We start from the raw sequence: 19,880 nt of genomic DNA on the forward strand, positions 1-19,880 counted from the left end.
TTTTTCCTGCAAGAGCAGACATGTGAACAGGTTGGATGTTCTCTCTGCAGAGTTTTGTTATTTCTGTTGGAGGGTTTAAAGGTAAAACAAATTCCCTATGGCGTGATCTGTGTTCTGCCTTAGACTGCAAAATACCCCACAAACAGAACCAATTTATTATTAAAATTTTCTCTCTGGCCTGCCTCCTACAGCACTGATTCCAGCATGTGCTCTGGGATTTCTGCTGGCTGCTGCTGAGAATGCTTTTGTTTTAACTTTCTAGGAAACAGAGGGCTTCTCTTTGAAGTCTGGGATGATGCCTCTGATCTGACAGAAGCAGGTCCTGGATACAGATGGCAGTTTGTACCTAATGCCAGCTCCCCAGTAAGGTTTCTGTCTGGGGCAAAGAAGTCCTTCAGGTACTCAGTGATCTTAAAAAGAGACGAAGCCATGGCAATCACCTTTAGCAGCGTAAGGTGTAGCAAAAACACCTGACAGTTCTTTATAGCAGAGCCTCACTGCATAGCTCCCATAAATCAAAGCAAACCCTTTGCTCCGAGGTCCTTTTGAAGCTTAAAATATGCAGTGAAGTGCTTTATTTTTTTTCTCCTTTTGCCTTACCTCAGTATTTCTGCTCTACCTGGCCTAGATATGCTGAAATACAACCCCAAAAAATTGCTCTTGAAGTAGAAGGAGCTCCAGTTTGAGGCTAATTTGGGCTGGAGCTTTGGCCACATGTGGAGGGGCAGATCCTCAGCTGATGTTGGCAGCAAATGTGGCGTTAATACAAATAAATAAATTCCTGAATTGTGTTGGTTCTCATTGCCTCTTCACATGTGACCTTGAAAAACTGTGCAATGTGCATGCATTCTTACAATTTTCTACCACTTCTCTGTTTTTTGTTGTTTGATTCTGAGCATTCTGGTTTTGTTTTTTTCCTGCATGTTTGGCGTAAAGACTTTGTTTGAGAAGAAATGCACTGAAGTGGCCTCCAACAAAATCATACTTAGTTCCATGGAGTTGTTTTTTCTTTCCTTTTTGAAACTTTTGTAAAGCATAATTGACATTTAGTGTGAATTTGGGTCATTTTGAGGTTACTTCAGCTTTAAAATAATAAGATTTGTTTTGTTAAAATGGTTTAAAGATGTTTTCTTGTTACTCAGTGTACATGTGAAGGTGGTGTGTTGGGATAATTTGTTGTTCTGTTTTTTTTTTTTTTTTTCTCTCTTTTATATATTATGGATGTTCTATTTTTGCTCAGCTCCAGACTCCGTGGGTTTTTTATGGCTCCTCAGACCAACAATTACACCTTCTGGATTCAGGCAGATGGTCAAGCATCTCTCTACTTAAGTTTGTCCCACGATCCAACACAGAAGGTATTATTATTGGTAGAGAAAAATGAGAGAAATGAAAATTAAAAATGAGGATGGAAAGGGTTTTAACTAAGGTGATAAAAAGCGGGAATTCCCCAGTGTGGATTGGTTTGTTGTCTCTTATGAATTTATTGTAGAGTCAAAACTGTGTGATTATTTTTGATATTTTACATCGCCCCTATTCATTATATAGCTCATAAAAAAAAAAAAAATCACTCTTGCAACCAGAGTAATTGATTGTCTTTTCCAGAAGATTTTTTTTGTTAGTTGTCTGTCTGAACTGAAGCCATCCATGAAAAGTTCTTGGACTTAATGTTATTTGGGGCTGGAGAAAAGTCAAAAGTCACTAACTGGTTTAATGGCTTCAAATTGAAAGAGAGTTGGTTTATATTGGATATGAAGAAGAAATTCTTCACTGAGAGAGTAGTGAGGCTCTGGCACAGCGTGCCCAGAGAAGCTGTGGCTGTCCCCTGGACCCCTGGCAGTGTCCAGGACCAGGTTGGACAGGGCTTGGAGCAAACTGGGCTAGTGGAAGTTGTCCCTGCCCATAGCACGAGGTGGTTTCTCATGTTCCTTCTAGCCCAAACCATTCTGCGATTCTGTGATTTGGTTGTTCTGCATGCAGGTGAGGATTGCTTCTCTCCCTGCTGGCAATTCAGAGTGGTCTGAGAATTGGGTGAAGAACTGGAGTGAACTTTGGCAGCCAAAATCCCAGAAATTTGAGCTAACTGCTGGCTCAAGGTACTACCTGGAAGCACTGCATCACGCAAAGACACCCAGCAAGGGGATGAGAGTTGGAGTCCAGATGCACAACACATGGCTGGACCCCCATGTGGTGAACAACTACTACACTGAGAGGCACGAAATTTGGGCTCGTGCCTTGCATCTCCCAGAAGTGCAGGTCAGTGCTGCCTGCAACTGTCTTGTTGGTGCCGGGTGTGAAAAAAAGGGTGTTTCCACTTTGTTTACAACCTCCTGAGATAGCTGATGAGAATAGCATTGTGAGCTGAAGTTGTCTGTGGTTTTTACATACATTAGTGGCTGTGTGTAAACACTCAGGAATGAGGGAAGCCTTTTCCTAATGGTTACACTCCTGCAGGTCAGGAGCTTTAAGGACCATCTGCAGCTGCACAGGTCATGTATCCCTTGTTCTCTTGCTAATGTAAGAATCCTGTTCCTTGTAGGACAAGGGCAGTTTAAGAGTAGCTGAAGTGGCTCTTGGAAGGGCTCCCTGGTTCACAGAGGCTATAAAAGGCAAAGTGCTGGCTGTAAAATCTCCCTTAGCAGAAGATGGCAGGTGTAAAGTGTATGTGTCTCACGCAGTTTGCGTCTCTTTTCATTTCTTGATTTACTTCTCTTTTTTTTCCCCAGATGTTGACTGTGTCTGGTACAGGTTATTTCAGTATCTCCTGGAACAACACGCTGAGAATGATCCCCACAAATGCTACAGCTCACCAGGTAGGTGCCATTAAACGCAGACACAGGGTCCTCTGTTGGGAATTGGTGGAGCTCTGGTGCTTGACAGAAGTTAAGATTTGGCCCAGAAGCTGAGATAAAGTTTATGTGATGTAGAGGAGATTTTTTGGGGAGGGGTTTTGTGTGGTTTTTTTTCCCTTGTTTTTTCTTTGTTTGGTTTGGGTTTTGTTGTTTCTTGGTTTTGTTTTTACTGAGAATGTCTTAGAGTGGGATTTTTTTTTTCTTGAGCGTTGACCCCCAGGTGTATTCTAAGCTTATCACAACATCCAGATATCTTGGACTTTCATTGATCCAGATCCTTGGACTTCTTCTCTAAGGCCAGATGAGCTCTGGCTCTTGTATGGCTCTGGCTTCTTCAACAGCCCATAGGCTCTTGATGTGGCTCTTGATGTCTTGATTGTTAATTTGTCAACATTAAAGTCACCCTGAGTGACAGCTCCATGACAGTCATTAGACTGAGGATGTCTCAAACCCCTGAAAAATGTTATGTAAAATAAAAGTTTACACTCTGTTGAAATAAATTTTGTTATATTATTATTTAACATATTTATTATTTTAATATTTGGCTACTTGCTTGTTCAGAGCTGCTGTGCCACTGATCCCTGGCTGACAAAAAATGAAGTGATGATGTGTGTGTTGAAGTCTCTGCTGAAATGGTTGTAACTGACTGCTTTCCACTTTCTTAATTTCTTTTAAAGGTGCAAGCAGCAATAGAAGAACTCCTTTCAGTAGGATGTGAAACTGAACCAGCTTCTGCTAAAATCCTTTTTCGCTGTGGTTTTGAGAAAGAAGGTAGGAAATTCTGTGGCAAATAAGCAGTATTTGTTGTGAGACTTGATCTGCTTTTATGACATAAATATTGTTTAAACTTTTACTGGTAGGAAATTTACACTTTTGATGGGTATAAATATGTATCATGCTTATCATCTATTTGTTGTGTGTATGCATTAAAAACAACATGATCAATGTAATAATCACAGTGATAGAATATCCAGGGTTGGAAGGGACCCACAAGAATCACCAAATCCAACTCCTGGGCCTGTACAGGACAGCCCCAGGAACCCGTGCCTGAGAGTATTGTACAAACACCTATTGAACTGTGGCAGGAGAATTCTCAGAGTAGGACTGTTTGACAATTTCTGGATACCCACTTTTGTATTTTCAGGGATCTTGACTGTACTGGTGTTTTCTGAATCACTTTGAAACCTCTCATTTCCTCTTTTTTTTTTTTTATCTGTCAGATATGAAGAATATCATCACCACAGGACACATTGTCAGTGGAACAGAGCCTTTCTGTGGGAGATTCAGTGTCCACAGACCAAGCCAGCTGGTGAAAACTTCCCCATCAACACTACCAATATATGACCTTACTAAATACCCACATGTGAGTGGCTGCTCTTAACGAGCAGCTTGCACTGGGCACTGAATGTTCAGAGCCTAATAAGCAACATAAAGTCATCTGGTCAGCTTACAATTCCCCTAAATGTATCAAGCATTGTGTCTTAGAACAGAGCAGAGCATCTTTTATTTGGTTTGGGAGTGGTTTTGGATCTTTGACATGTAAATGTTGTTTAACACAGCTGACTGTTAACTGATCCTGGGGATACAACCCTTGCTGTGGGAAAGGAAGATGTGGGATGGTGTTGGAGAAAGGTGGAGGGGACAAGGACGAACATTTCTTGACAAAAGGAAAAAATCCTTTATTGTTTGGTGGCCCATTGCTCATTTTTCTGCTCATCTTCTCCTACTTTTGACAGGAATAAATCCAAAACTTCAGGGAAGCCCCCAGGGTCAGTTTGATGCCATCTTGTGGCACACCTGGGTGCCAAAACAGTCTTCTACAGCTCTTATTCCATCTTCAGCTCTCTTGGAGCCCCTTTAGGCACTGGAAGGGGCTTTAAGGTCTCCCCAGAGTCTTTTCTTCTCCAGGCCAAACAACCCAGTGTTAAACCAGAACTGAAATAGAATCTCCTCCTTTATCTTCCATATACATTATATATAAATTACCTGTGTTTTGATTTGTGAAAATCTTTCCCACATTTTTGCAGGTGTGTTTTGCACATAAAGGACATATGAGCAACATTCTTCATCTCTCCGTGTCCTACACCAATGTCTCTTCATGTCCAGTGAGGAGAAACCTCACCTGCCAGTGGGACTTCAATGAAACTGACTCTAAAAGGTATCCAGACAATTACAGTTATCAGAGATCGCATTTTCCATAGTAAGAAGGTGCAGTAGGAAAACTGAGGGAAGTTCTTATTTATATAGGAGCAATTTGTAAGTAATGTGACAAAAGCTCTATCCCTACAGAGGCATTGCTGGAATGTGTTTCCATGCTTTTTGGAGGATTTAATGAGTACATTTCCATGTTTCTTGCTACATGCACTATCTCACCTCAGTGACACACAGGGGTACTTGAAGGTTTTTGAGAACATAAATTCCCCAGTTTCTTTCCCAGTCGATTTTCTGCAGTAAGAGAGAGAATTGCTTGTTTATTTTTGTCCACCCTTTGAAAGCTTTGAAAACTGGTGTAGCTTTTGATTTTCTTTATTCACTTAAAATTCAGTGAGTAGAAAACATTTGGTAGCAGACATAAAGCTTAGGGTAGGCAGACTTAAAAAAAATCAGGAGTGTAAAAAAATGAAGTGAGCTGAGGGTTTGAATTCTGGATTGACCCCAGTTGAGGTCACTGATGCTGTTGTGGTATTTTGCCAAAAATAAAGCAGGTGTAATCATTCCCATATCCCACTCTAGTGATTCAGAGGGGAAAACATAAGCAAAGACCTAAATCCTCATTTCTCACTCTGGGGAACCCAACAAGGACATGGTGAGTAATCACAAACCACTGTGCATGTGGCTTGTGCTAAATACCAGTAGTAACAAAAACAATGCCTGATATTACCTGGAATCTTCACAATCACCTCAAATTTGTTTATTGTCCCAACCTTGGTGTCTTCCAGCTGGACATTTACCTGCACCAACCTCTGGAAGAGGTGTGTGAATATCTCTGTACTTCTCCAGGACCTCCCAGCCAATTCCCCAGTATTTGTGCATCAGATAGACTTGCAGAGCCCTGTGCTGCAAAAAGAAACACGTGGATCATTTTATTTCGATGATCTCATCATTGCTGACAGATCTGTGATTGGTAAAGGCATCTCTTTTTTTTTTCTTTTTTTTCTCCCCCCAGGATATTCTGTTAAATCTATAGCAATAAAGATGGATGAAACTTTTTCAAAGGGAAATTTCACAACAGACACAATTTTTTTTAACTTATATTTTTTTTTGTGACAGCAGTCGAGAAGGAATTGCCAAAATATCTATATTCTTGGTTTATTTGAAAATGTGGTACTACAAATGGAACAGGCTGTGGTGAAATCACCATCCCTGGAAAAGTTCAAAAATGTGTAGATGTGGCACTTAGGGACATGGGTTAGTGGTGGACTGGGCAGTGCTGCAGAATAGTTAGACTCAGTGAACTTAGAGTCCTTTTCCAACCTTAACGGTTCTGTGAAATATAACTAAAAAAAAAAAAAAAAAAAAAAAAGCAAACAAACAAAAAAAAAACCAACCAAACAAAAACAAACCAAGCAGCTGTTTCCAGCTATGAAATGACAATACCCTGGGCATAGTCACCTCTGCTCTTCTTTCTCTAATGAATGTTTATGTTTTTTCTTTCAGTTTCTCAGAGAGACCCCAAACCCCCCTGGCCAGGGGGGAGGATCATTGAAGCAGTATCTGTGGTGGGGTCTCCTCCCACCTACAATGTGTCCTGGGAGGTGTCTGGCTGTGGTGCCAGTCTGCCCCTTCTCTCTCCAAGGTAGGGACAGCGAGCAGCTCATCTCAATACCCTGTAACACCTCTTAGAGTTCCCCCAGTGTGTCTGGAGCTAGCTGTCAGCTGGGTTCAGCTGCTGAAAACAAGAGGTTCGTAAGAAGTTTGACATAACTCGGGGTGTCAATGCTTTGGTTTGAAAGCAAAACCAGTGAGAGACTCTAAGTCAGAAATACAATTTATTAGGAAAAGGAAAAAAAATACATGCAACAATTCAAAAGAAAAGCCATGGACAGAGTCACAATACAACCTGACACTCTTTTGGTCAGGGTGTTGGTAGCAGTCTAAATTGGAATGGCTGCAGTCCTACTGGAGTGGCAGATATGGTTTGGTCAGGGCAGTGATCCTGTAGAAGGGTGTAGTCTTCCTATGAAGGTCCAGTGGAAAGACCCATCTGTTCCTCTGGGAACCCAGTGGAAAGGCTGAGTCTAGTGTCCCAAAAAACTCAGATCATATCCAGTTAGGAATGCTTGGCTCCTCCCTCTGGGCAGAGCATCTCACAATGGGATGCTGTAACTTTTATCAGTCATGCAGTGACATTCAATAGGCCATTAACAGCAGACGTCTCCCTGGAGGGAGGATTGCTTTGTGGAAGAGATAAAGAAAACTGCCCAATTAACAGAAGATAACTGCCACACCTCCAACAGATGGAAAATAAAATACATCTTGCCTTGCAATCTAGGTCAGTCAGATATCTGTGGATCATCAAGGTGTGATGTGGGATTGGAAGGAAATCTAAACCCTTCTGGAACAGTGGATGAAGATCATCCAAAGGTGTCTCCAAAACACTGTTAATGACACCAGTTCCCACATTAGGCACTGGAAGTCCACCTTGAGTGTCCTTGTTTGCTGAGATGAGGTTTCTGTTCCTCCCAACAATGACAGGAATTGGAGCCATGGGCTATAACTAGATCAGATCTATAGCAATAAAGATGGATGAAACTTTTCAATGGGAATTTTCACAACAGTCACAAAAATACTTTTTTTTTTTCCTTGAACTTATATTTATTTTTTGTGACAGCAGTCAATAAGGAATTGCCAAAATATCAATATTCTTGGTTTATTTGAAAATAAACTGTAACATTAAAGGTTTGTACTGGCAGAAAATAAGTCCTGTAAAAGTTGGCTTGTATCCAGCTGAGTAAAATGTAGTATCTTAACATAAACCACCAAGGATAAGGGCAGGAATGAAAATACAGGGGGATGTTTGTGGTGGTTGATATGCATAACCAGAGGTGTAACTTATAGGAAGTGAGAAAATTTTTACTCCTGTGTGGAGCCTGAAGACTGACATTGGAATGCTGCAAATAACACTGATAGCTGTGTTTTTCAAATAAATTTAGAAAAAAAATGGGGGAAGATGTCATAAGCATCAATATGGAGCTGAGGAAAATGCCTAGAAGAGGATGATTTAAGAAGCTACACCTGTTTAGCTAATTAAAAAAAAAAAAAAAAAACAACTAAGAAGTAGTTTGATCACAGTACCTCTCACCAGGCTAAAAAAAGGTGCTAAGCACAGGTAGACTTTTAGACTTTTCCACCTCACAAGGAAGATATCAGAGCAAAACAAGAATCAGCACAAGCTTTAAAAGTGGACGAGCTAAGCGCTGTCTTTGGACATCTTCAAAATAAACCTGGCCCTTTCTCTTCACTGAACACGGGCTGTGATTTCATCCAATACAACTCCTACCCCTGTCAGAACAGGAATATTGGCTAAAATGTTGTACCAGCTGTACAAAGGTCTCAGTGATCCTTTTGGTTTTGTTTCGTGGAAATTTGCTCTGCAGAAGCTGCTTGTTATCCAGACACTTAACACACGGTGGCATCGTTGTACCACAGAGAGCCTCATTTTCCTCTGAAACACGAGAATTTTAGTGGTGAAGGAGAACAGCGTTTTAACTTTTAGAAACTGGGCTTTGGGTGAACTTGAATGACTCCAATACAGATGTGGTGTCTGGGGGCATGGTTTAATGAGGGACCCGGTAATGCTGGGTTAAGGATTGGGCTCCATCTTAGGGGTCTTTTCCAACCTAAATGATTGTACAATATGAAATCTCACTGTAATTCAGGGGACTTGAGCTTTTCACAGGCTCAAGGAGATTACAGTGTGAAGCAGGAAATATTTTTTGCTTTTCTGTTGCAGATGCTGTCCAGGCTGCACTGCGCTGGTTCTTTACAAACACCTGTATTGGGGTAGCACTCCCTGGTGCTTGATGGTGTATAGATTATTTCTTCTATCATAAATTTTAAAAGGTCGTTTTCCATAATTTTCTGCTGTGTGCATTGCGTGCATAATTCACAGAATCACTGGGCTGGAGGAGACCTTTAAGATTAATGAGTCCAGCCCAGCTCCAACACCTCAACTAAACCATGGCACCAAGTGCCACATCCAATCTTTTTTAAACACATCCAGGATGGTGACTCCACCACCTTCCTGGGCAGATGATTGCAGTACTTTATCACCCTTTCCTTAAAAAATCTTTTTTCTAATATCCAACCTATATTTCCCTTGGTGCAGCTTCAGACTGTATCCTCTGGTTCTCTCAGTTGCTGCCTGGAGAAAGAGACCATCCCCACCTGACCACAACCACCTTTCAGGGAGTCGTAGAGAGTGATAACAAGTTAGAAAGTTGGGAATATCCAGTTTTGTTTGAGGTCTGGGCATCTTCCCCTTAAATCCTTCAGGAGATTTGTTCCCACAGGTGTCCCTGAGCTGTTGGTTGACTTGGGGGTGTCAGCAGTGAGAGTCTCCACTGCTGATGCCTTCCTGTGACCCCCTCTCTGTCCCACAGAGGTGCAGTGCTTGGTGAGGGCTCTAAGGAATATGGACACCTGTACGTGTCCACGGAGGATGTGAGAGTCAGCCTCACCATCCAGAGGCTGCAGAAGTCATCCCCACCTCTCGGAGGAACCTTCCAAATCCACTTGGCCAACACAGTGATACCAGGTAAGGGAAGATGCAGGTCAGGAGCCGGATTTCCTGAGCAGGAAACCAAGGGAAGAATTAATTGCCAGAGAAGTTTTGGCTGCCCCATCCCTGGGTGTGCTCAAGGTGAGGTTAATTGTTCTTAAATAGTGTGGATGATCTTCAGATTAGACACAAGGAAGAAATTTTTTATAATGAGTTTGGGAAAACAGTGGCAGAGGTTGCCCAGAGAGGTGGTGGATGACCCATCCCTGGAAACATTTGAGGTCAGGTTGGATGGGGCTTTGAGCAACCTGGTCTACGGTTCATTGCTGGGATTAGATGGCCTTTAAAGTCCTTTCCAGCCCAAATCCTTCTATAATTTTATTCCATAATTCTATGATTTTTTGGTGTTTAGGGTTCAATAAAATAGGGTCACTCTTTTGGCAGCTGCAGAGGTTTGAACCATGACAGCCTTGCACCAATAATGAAACCCCTTCCTCTCCTAGAAGCAGGCAGATGTGGTCTCCTGGAAATGGAGATATCCACTGCTCCCCGATGTCTTTTCCAGATGTTTCAGTGCACATCTCTGCCCACCAGCTCCGCAGACTTTTGCAGGATAATGTGGACAATTTTACAGCTCCCTTCTTCAACACCAGTGACTTCACTGTGACCAGAGACTCCGGCTCGTGCTATGAAAGTGTCTGGACACTGACTTGGAAAAAAACAGCTGGGGACTTGCCCAATGTTATCAGTGTACAGTAATTTCTTTTACTAATCCCCACTCTGATCCCCATTTGATGTCTTTGGTCTTGGCTGATTCACTCTCACAATGGCTGTTTTTATGAAAACACTGTGGAAGTTTAGGCAATCTTCCTATTTGAAGCAGCACCTTTAGCAAATTCCAGATTAGATTATTAAAAAACAAAAACAAAACTGTTCTCCTACAACAAAAACAGTTGTAGGAGAAGAAATTATATTGAGACTGTGATTCAGAACCAGGAGATTTGAGTGTAATTTTTGCACAGCAAAGGGGCTGGTATACTGAAATGAAGTCTTTATTAATTATATCTACATTAAAGTTTTAGTACAGTAACTGGAGCTCATCACAGATTTATGACATCATTTATTTGCCAATAAGGTATTTTTCTGAGAACTGCTTTGTCTGGTTATGTATCTGGTTCTCATAAGTCTCAGGTGAAGGTCCACTTTACACTCTCCCATCCCAAGATTTGTCCTGCTAGTTTTGCTTTAAGCAGAAGGGTCTTTTTGAGTAAGGACTCAAACTGAGATGCTTCCTACCTCAAAAGGAAATACTATTTCTTTGGATATTCAGCCTCTAAAAGTGTGATGTTATTTTCAACAAATTCCAGTGCTCAAGATGTTGGCCTGGAGGGTGAAAAAAGTTTGAGCTGCATCTTCAGCTCTTGCACAGGCCCTTGTTTCACCTAAAGTAATGTCTTTGAGAAGATCTTTCCATGCCTAAATCCAAATTATTATTGGGTATTAGAAGTTTATTTACCAACCTGACTCCTGAACTTCTTTGTTGTCTCTTTGACTGCAAGGTGAAGGTGGGAACAGGGAGGTATAGAGAAACCTTGAGTAATGAAGATTTAGAGGTGCAGATATGATTCATGGAAGAAGGGTGAGAAGTTTCCAGGAGTTATTGCTTGTAAAGATTCTGTTTTAATTTAACATCACAGGACAGAAAAGGATGAGAAACTTGAATTCCTTGATCTTTGCCAGGTCTCTGCTGAAAACCTCACTGGCCTGAAGCCGACTGTTTCTACTCGTGTGGTTTATGATGGGGGTGTGTTTATTGGACCAATATTTGGGGACATGCTTGCCACCCTCCATAACCAAACACAGGTGAGTTTATGTGCTCTCACACTTGTCACTGATTCAGCAGGGTTGTCTAGCTCCAGGAATCTCACAGGTATTTGGGTACCTTGTTCTGCCAATAAATCCTTTCAGGAATCTGATGTTCTTTGCCATAAATTTCTCATATTCTGCTGCCTGATATGCGGAGCAGGACTTTCCTCCAAAAGCTGTTGCAGGTAGGGAGAATGATGATCATGGGTGATGGAAGACAATATATAATTTTTTGGAAGCAGTGACCATGGGATAAAAATCTCTGAACTCCCACCCTTGGTGGGTCCTGTGGTGCTGGACACCAAACTGGGAATTACACAATTCACCTGCAACACTCTGTGACACTGACGGGAAAAGTAGAGTTGGTGGCTGGGATACTCCTCTGTGAGTTTGGCAAATCCTGAACCTCTCTGGTTCTCAATTCCTCAAGAGGGAAGAGAGAGACAGGGGAGCTTCAGGCTGAAGGAGGGATCATTCCAGTCTGCTGGATGGACAAATGTGTTTCCAGCTCTGCTCTCAGATGTTGCAGAACAGTGGCTACTTCTGGCTTTGCTTCCAGCAGACTCACAGGCACTGTGGCCATAACAGGGTGATGCTGGATGGGTTACAAGCCCAGCTGTGCAACATCTGGGGCCAAGTCACCCTGCCTTTTTCATGAGCCTGTTTCCCAGCCATGAGAATTTATCTTCTTCCAGTGACTCAGCCACCTATAGCATCTTTTCCATCTGTGCTGCACAAACCCTCAAACAGCCCAAGTGAGACAACACCAGCAGCAACAAGCAGATTTTCTGGTAGTTTGTGAAGCTTTATTCTGGCAGTGTAAAAGTGTCCCCCTAATTATTGTGTCTCTGCTTTGAAGCTCTGTGCTCCTTGCATTTCTTTGGGACAGATGCTTTGCTTTTTGCAGGCACACCCTTGACACCTGGAGAGGGATGAAGAGGGGCTCTTTTATGCCCTATCCTTTGCCAGTTGACTCTTCAAAACGATCAAGATCTCAGGAGAGATATTTCTTGATATCTCTTTTAGATAATCAAGGTCACAGCCCAGTTTTTTTCCTTCAGCTTGAGCAACAAGGGGAAAAAAAAATGAGGGCTGCATGTTGAGAAGACACATTGTGGGTTTCGTTTTAATTAGTCTTCCAGGGCGCTTTAAACATAATAAATTTATTCCCAAGGCAAAGTGGGAAGAACTGGGGAAAGGCAAGAAGAGTCTTCAGTGGGTGACTGGAAGAGCAGGAGTTTGAGGAGGTGTGGGTCCCAAGATGGTGGGAGATGGGTTGGAGATGCATCATCCAAAGCTGTGCCTTGGATGAGCCCTATCAATCTGCTATTTAAATTTGCAATTAAATTTGCAGTGGGACTGCAGCAGAGTGAAGAGCTCTCTGTTTGTACTCTGTTCTAACACTGAGTGCTCTCACTAGCTCAGAGTGGGTGCCAGCATCTATCAGTCAGTTATGGCTGTAGAAAACACCTCTGTTTCCTTACCAACTTTAAGGTAACTCTCTGGTCTGCCTCCAGGTGGTGGTGATGGTGAATGATGTCCTTGCAAACTGTTCTGGCTCGTGTTCTTTCCAGTTCAGCCGGGAATTGACACCCATAGTCAGAGATGTGGAGTATTCATCAGGTAATGGGGCCTGGTGTCTGAGCACAATGGCAAAAATTCTGTGAGAAAGATCTGCCAGGCGCTGGTGATTTCATGGATATCTGTATACTTTTGTAAATTTTTGATTTTATTGAAGTTGCACTTTTATGGGTCACTTCTGATCAGCCCCAGTTCCAGATATGGTGAGTGCACAACTTTGACCTGAGAAGGGCAGTGGAGCTGGGAAGGGTCTGGAGCACAGCTGTGAGGAGGAGAAACTGGGGAGGCTCAGCCTGGAGAAAAGGAGGTTCAGGGTGACTCTCTCACTATCCACAACTCCTTGATTGGAGGGTGCAGACAGGTCGGGCTTGGTCTCTTCTTCCAGGGATGAAGAAATAGGATGAGAGGAAATGGCCTTAACGTGCATCAGGAGAAGTTTAGAATAGTTATCAGCAAAAATTTCCTCATCTAATGGGTTGTCAGGCTCTGGAACAGGCTGCTCAGGGCAGGGTGGAGTCACCATCCCTGGAAGGGTTCACAGGGCTTGTAGATGTGGCATTTAGAGACACAGTTTGGGTGGTGAACACAGAGGTGATCTTAGAGGTCTTTTCCAACCTTAACTACTCTGTGACTCTATGGTAGAGGCATAAAGGGGAGAGAAACAATGCCAGGTTTGATGCCTAAAGCAAAAAACAGCTCTTGGCTCAAGTTATTTTTAATACAAAATTATGGAAAAATGTAAGAGCTGGACAGGGACAGGCAGGAATTGCTGTTATGTGGAACAGTGAGATATCACCAGTGGTGTAGTTTTTAGGATATCCTGTTGAAGCTGTTAGAAACTTTTCACTGTTGGCTGAATTTAAATTCTGGGCATTGCTAGGTCAAAATTTGTGAGTCACCTTGATGATTCTATTCCTTCAGGTGAAGGGTCCCAGGCCACAGTAGTTCTCAGGGGAGCTGGCTTTGGTGAGGAGCAGCTGGCCCTGCAGGTGGAGGTGGGCAGGAGGAGCTGCCACGTCACATCTCTGAATCAAACCCAAGTGGTTTGCCAGGTGCCGAGGCTGCCGGTCGGGATCTACCCGGTGACACTGCTGGTGACACCTCATGGCTTTGCTCTTGGTGGCACCACAGGACAAGGGATCTTCCTCACAGTCCAGCCAACACTGGGAGCTGTTGAACCTCCTTCGACTTCAGAGATTGGTAGGTGTGAACCCTCCAAGGGAGCTGCTTCCTGCTTCTTCCTTGTCATGGCATGTTTTGGTTCTGTACTTTCACTGCCAAGATTTTCACCTGACGAAGACGTAATTTTATGGCTGGACACACTGTGTGTGCCCCAAAGCACAATCAAAAATAACCTAAAGACTGACAGGATCTCTTCAGCTCTTTGGGCAGGCAACCAGTTTCCTGAGTAGTTTTGTTTGGGAATTATATTTTCCAGTGCACATATATTCATTTCAGCAAATCATTAGTGTTTCATACTCATCCTCCCATATCCATTTGACACGTAGCTTTGTAACATTTGAATTAATCTGGCCTAATTAGAGTGGGTATTAGGGAAAATTTCTTCACTGGAATGGTTGCCAATCCCTGGAACAGGTTGCTCAGGGCATTGGTGGAGTCACCATCCCTAGAGGGATTTGAGAGATGTGTAGACTTGGCACCTGGGGACATGGGTTAGTGGTGGGCTTGGCAGTGCTGGGATACTGGCTGGACTTATTGATCTTAGAGGGTTTTTCAAAACTAAATGATCTTGTGATTCTGTGATTATGAAATGGCTGAACTCTGGTTAACCCCAGCCTCATTGCAGCAAATTCATGTTCTGAGGAATAAAATGGAAAACTCACCTGTGTTTAGGTACCAAGCTAAGAAACTTAGAGAAGCTAAAGCTAAACTGAATTTCCTTCCCTTCCCATTATACCTCCTCTCCTTGAAACAGAAGAGGAAATAAAGAGTGATAAATTCCATACCTGAAGATAAGAGCTTCAAAGAATTTTTCTTTTTTTGAGAGGAAAGAGTCTTCTCAACCCAATGAGAAATGTGGCAAACCCTCTTGATCCACCTGGGCTGTGCAGTGAAGGTCAGTCCCAGATTATCCTTCGTTTTCAAGCAGCAAGGAATGCAGCAGAAACAGCGCGAACCAGGTCTACTCTGACAGTGAAGTTACCCATTCATTTCTCTGTAAATCTCTTCATTTTATTTCTGAGGTCATGGTAGCAATCACCACTGAGAGCAATACTGCCCTCAGTGCAGCTCAGACACGTGGCTTGGAGATCTGACTGTGCCATGCTTGGCCACTTTGGAGCAGCCAGAGGAAAGGAATGCTAGCCTGGAAACCTCTCCATGGATGAGCATGGAATGGACTTGGAATAACACAGGATTCCTAAGCTAGAAGTTATGGCCACCTTTTGGTTTTGGGGATTTTTTGTTTCTTTGTTTGTTTTTGTGGGTTTTTTGTTTGTTTGTTTGGGGTTTTTTGCAGGGGAAGGAGGGTTTTTTTTTGCATTATTTTTTGTGCTGTTGATTTTTTTGGATTGTTTGGGGTTTTTTGTGGTTTTTTTTTTTTTTTTTTTGGTTGCATGGGAATAAAACTAGTCTAACTCTTTTACTACCATTTTTTCCCCTAATGAGAGGGTCATGGCATACTAAGTTTAATAATCACTTTTAATTCATAGAAAACCCAAACACCTCCAAACGACTCTAAAAACAATCCAGCAATGGCAAATTTTAGTGCTTGGGCCTTGCTTCTCCTTTCCTTTGCTGGCAAATCCACTCCTCCCAATTACAGTGATCTGTCACTCATTAAAAAGAAAGCAAGAGTAATGCTATCTTACATTACATGTGCCTGGAATGCTCATAATTGGAAAGAATTACAGCTTCCATCTGTGTTTTTAATTTCTCCCATTTCAAATACTTCTCTTCAATCTCATTGTAAAGTGCACACAGGCAGTATTTCACTGCATATAGATATAATGTAGATATCAAAACTTAACAGCATCAGTCTTTACACAACACTCATGGATTCTGAACTCTAAATCTGAAGCTCCTTATCTGGCAACTCTTGCGTTTGCAAGTGGCTTCAGTTTTCACTTCTTGCTCTGACTCTGCAAATTTAATATTACAGGACGGGAAGGCAACAAAGCACCTTCTACTTTGCTGCTTCAGCACCCTATTGTCAAAATATCCCTGGTCTCAGTGGTGCCACGCTGGGAGATCCCCATGACCTATCTCTAGAAGCATGGAATGCCTTTCTAAAGATACTCCCACGTTCCAGTGAATAGCAGGAGCTTGCTGTTAATGTATCTGATTGCTCTTGTTGGCCTGGATTTGCTGCCAGCCACAGGAAATCAAGACTAAACTTCTATAATTCTCTGGTGGTTTAAAGAATTAGCAGGAATAGGTAATTTCAGGAAAGTGTGCAAGGAAATTTTTCATTAATATATAATTACTTTAACATAGAGGATTGCTTACATCATGTGTGAAAAGAGTGATAAAAGCTCAGTAGGTTTACAATATAGCCATGCTAATAAATACAAATAAACACTGCATTAATTAGCCTGTCTGAGCAGTCTGTTCAGCCCTAGTCCTAAAACTCTGCAGTGCTGAGACCTAGAGAAAAACCTCTAAGATTCAAGCAAAACTTCTTTTTTTTTTTTTTGTTTTTAAGTTTCTTTGAATCGCATCAAAGCACAAACTCCAGCTTAGAATTGCTATTAATGCCCACTCCTGTTCTCTTTCCTGTTTCTCTTTGAAATATCCCTGAGTCTTCTAATCACTTGGAAAAGCAAAGGGGCACCTTGTTTCTTTAGAATTGGATGCTGAAGAAAGATCAAGCACAAGTTTGACTTGTGTCGGGCGTGATCCCACGTGGGATTGGAGAGGCTCAGTCTGGCACGGAGGAGAGCTGAGCTTGCTCAGCGCTCCACGGAATGAATCCCTCCGTGACTTCCCTCACAACTCCGAGTCTCCAGCCCTGCCAAGTCCCCTTTCTATCCCAAGTTTCCTAGACACATGCTACAGGCTTTTCTGACAGCAGGGAGCTTGGCAGCTGTTTGAACTGTGAGAGCACCTGCTGCGTTAAGCTCATTTTCCATTCTTAGTGCTTCTTCCTTCCTTCCTTATTTCATTCTTGGGCTGGGGATCTGTCTAAGGGGGAGATCACAGGCCAGGGCTTGCTGGTTTAAATAAGTATGTCATTAAAAAATAAACCGAGAAAAAATCTCCAGTCGTCCTGTATTGTGGAGGAGAACTCAAATAATTCAAATTCAAATGATTCAAATAAGGCAAGAAGGATCTCTGGTGCAAGAGAGGGAGCCAGGCACAGCAAGGTGGAACGGATCATCATCAGCTCAGCTGAGAGACTTTTGTATTCATCTATAAACAAAGAATTCTTGTTTATTAAAATATCCCACACATTGAATATCATGGAATAATTGTTTGTTTTAGGAGGACTGAGTGTGACTCTCAGGGGGACCAATCTGGAAGGGGTAAATGCAGTGTTGTTTGGATCCCAGCCTTGCCCAATTTTGGAGGAGGGCAGAAATTCAACAAGAATTCAATGTAAAGTTCCTTCTTGGGTAAGAAACCACACTTTGGGGAGCAGTCAGAATCCAATGTGACTTCCTATGTGTTCCTGGCCTGAGCTGCACTAGGGAAAGGCAAAGAGTAGCCCCTCAGCCAAGTCTTGTCTGTGCGGCAGTTTAATGTGGACTCTACAGATTAGACCAGCTTAGTTGAAAATAGATTAATAGGAGATTTATGAAAACCAGTGAAAAAAGCAAACTCCTTAATTTAATAAGAATGTTGCAAATTAAAAACTGTATAGTTAGTTTGGGATTTTATTTACTAGTTTAATGTAGTATGGATATAGCAAATCTAATGTAGTATGGATATAGCAAATCTAAATCTGCACAGTCTGGGGCTGTTTTAAGGTTTCTAAATCTCCGTAGATGCTCTTTAAAGTCAACGTAACTGTATATATTTAAGTAGAGTCTGGTGTATGTGAAAGTTTCATCAGTGCCATGTGCCTGACTTTTATATGGGAGATGCAGGAACATAGGAAATAACTTTTTTTTTTTTAAATTGGTTCATTCTTATATCTGACATTTTCTTTCTCTCTGTTCCTAGGGGGCAGAGGATGCTTCTGTCCATGTGACACTGATTTTTGGGTACAAGTCAACAACAGTAACCAACTTATTCCAGTATGATCCTTCCTTAAACCCTGCACTTGTATCTCTGAGCAGGAACAGAAGTGGCATAGCAGGTGAAAATGCAGATGTGTATTGGGCATCTTCTGGAGAAGGGTTGTTAGTGCTGATGGTGTTGGGGCAGAGGGAATTTATAAATCTATAAAGTTTGATCTGACACTTTTTGTTTGTTTTCTTTTAAATTTTAGTTCCTGTATTTCCTGCTAGTCCTGGTCATTTGTGGTTGGTTTTTTGTTGGTTTTTCACTAGCATATATGAGGTAAAGAGTTGCTTGCCCTATGCTGTGGATGATGTCCACAGGATGTCAGGTTCAGTAAAGTCCTGCTTTTGTGTCAGGTTTCTCTAACTGTGCTCTGAAATGATCCCATCCATTCAGGCAGTGATGGGAACCAATGGAATGGCATGAAGCTGTGTCAGGAAAGGTTTAGTCTGGGTATGAGGAAATGGTTTTTCACCCAGAGGCTGACTGGACACTAAATCTTCCCAGGGAATGGTCACAGCCCCAAGGCTGCCAGAGCTCAAACAATGTTTGTACAACTCTATCAGGTACAGGGTGGGACTGTCCTGTATAGGGTTGGGAGTTGAACTTTGATCCTTGTGGGCCCCTTCCAACTCAGAGTATTCCATGATTCTGTATTTCTTAGTAACAGATTCATCCATGACAGGAGAAATGAGCTCTGGAGAGTGTCCTTCTCCAGGATCCCCAGTCGCTGACCATAAAGCATCATGTGCATTTTGAGTTACTGAAAGCTGGGGATAGGCAACATTTCTTTCTCTTAGTTCCCATTTCCAAGCCAAACTGTCCCTTCCTTTTTGACCTTGTGGTGACTTTAGAATATGAACATAGACCTCACAGAATTCATGGGGACAAAATCCTAATTAGATCTCACAGAGTGTTTGCCATTCCTGTCTTTTCAAAGTTTCTGTTTGGGGTTGTTTGGATTTTTGGGGTTTTTTTCCCCCACATTTCCCTCATTTTTTTCCCACAAGACTTTGACTGTGTTTAGGGAATAGAAAGCATAAATAATGAATGATGTGCACTTAAAAACAAGCCTTTTATGAAAGCACATTTCTGCATGGCAAACCAACACCAGTTATGTGGTATCTGAGACAGTGGGGAAGGAGATGGGAGGAAAACAGAAATATTCCTGTTTTCTTACCTATCTCATTCCCATTCCTCCAAGAATATAATAATCTAACTTTTTTCTCTATTTTTGCGACCTTTCCAGTGAACACCTTAAAGTTACCCACAGCTCCCAAATTCGGTTGGACTTGTTGGGGATGTACAGGGTTAGGTGACTGCCAGTGCCAAAATTCCTTTTGCACTCCCAGCATTTCTGTTCATTTTTCCCCAAATGCCCTTGTCATTTTCTATTGCTCCAGAATGCATAAATAAGAGAAAACGTCCTTTATCATCTGAATATTATTCAGATACCACAGCACCAAGGGGAGGTTTTTGTAGCCGCGGGCAGCTCAGGTGCAAAGAATTCCTTAATGTTACAGTGTCTCATGAGCTGTGGTGGGGCTGAGTTCAATCTCCTATTCAGAACCTCCACGGCTTCGTCTTTTAATATAATTTTCCTTCTATATAATAAAAAGAATAAATAAATTGCACTGATGCCTTCCAGGCATCTGGGATTAAGCTGACAATTGACCAAG

General features: G+C 42.2%; 1 protein-coding gene across 4 annotated transcripts in view; it reads left to right on the forward strand.

The window, feature by feature from the left end:
* PKHD1 (PKHD1 ciliary IPT domain containing fibrocystin/polyductin) overlaps window positions 1-19,880 on the forward strand; it is a 238,029-nt gene that overhangs the window by 15,915 nt on the left and 202,234 nt on the right. For all 4 annotated transcript variants that reach the window (XM_068183212.1, XM_068183211.1, XM_068183209.1 and 1 more), the window contains exons 14-29: window positions 263-398; window positions 1,241-1,355; window positions 1,978-2,253; window positions 2,724-2,810; window positions 3,527-3,620; window positions 4,070-4,212; window positions 4,877-5,007; window positions 5,789-5,973; window positions 6,507-6,645; window positions 9,452-9,606; window positions 10,136-10,320; window positions 11,311-11,433; window positions 12,954-13,059; window positions 13,939-14,217; window positions 17,461-17,591; window positions 18,142-18,277. In XM_068183212.1, coding sequence (XP_068039313.1) covers window positions 263-398; window positions 1,241-1,355; window positions 1,978-2,253; window positions 2,724-2,810; window positions 3,527-3,620; window positions 4,070-4,212; window positions 4,877-5,007; window positions 5,789-5,973; window positions 6,507-6,645; window positions 9,452-9,606; window positions 10,136-10,320; window positions 11,311-11,433; window positions 12,954-13,059; window positions 13,939-14,217; window positions 17,461-17,591; window positions 18,142-18,277 — 2,421 coding nt within the window. The remainder of the gene's footprint in view (window positions 1-262; window positions 399-1,240; window positions 1,356-1,977; window positions 2,254-2,723; window positions 2,811-3,526; window positions 3,621-4,069; window positions 4,213-4,876; window positions 5,008-5,788; window positions 5,974-6,506; window positions 6,646-9,451; window positions 9,607-10,135; window positions 10,321-11,310; window positions 11,434-12,953; window positions 13,060-13,938; window positions 14,218-17,460; window positions 17,592-18,141; window positions 18,278-19,880) is intronic.

The sequence above is a fragment of the Anomalospiza imberbis genome, chromosome 3 (genome assembly GCF_031753505.1).
Source record: "Anomalospiza imberbis isolate Cuckoo-Finch-1a 21T00152 chromosome 3, ASM3175350v1, whole genome shotgun sequence".
In the NCBI taxonomy this organism is placed as follows: domain Eukaryota; kingdom Metazoa; phylum Chordata; class Aves; order Passeriformes; family Viduidae; genus Anomalospiza; species Anomalospiza imberbis.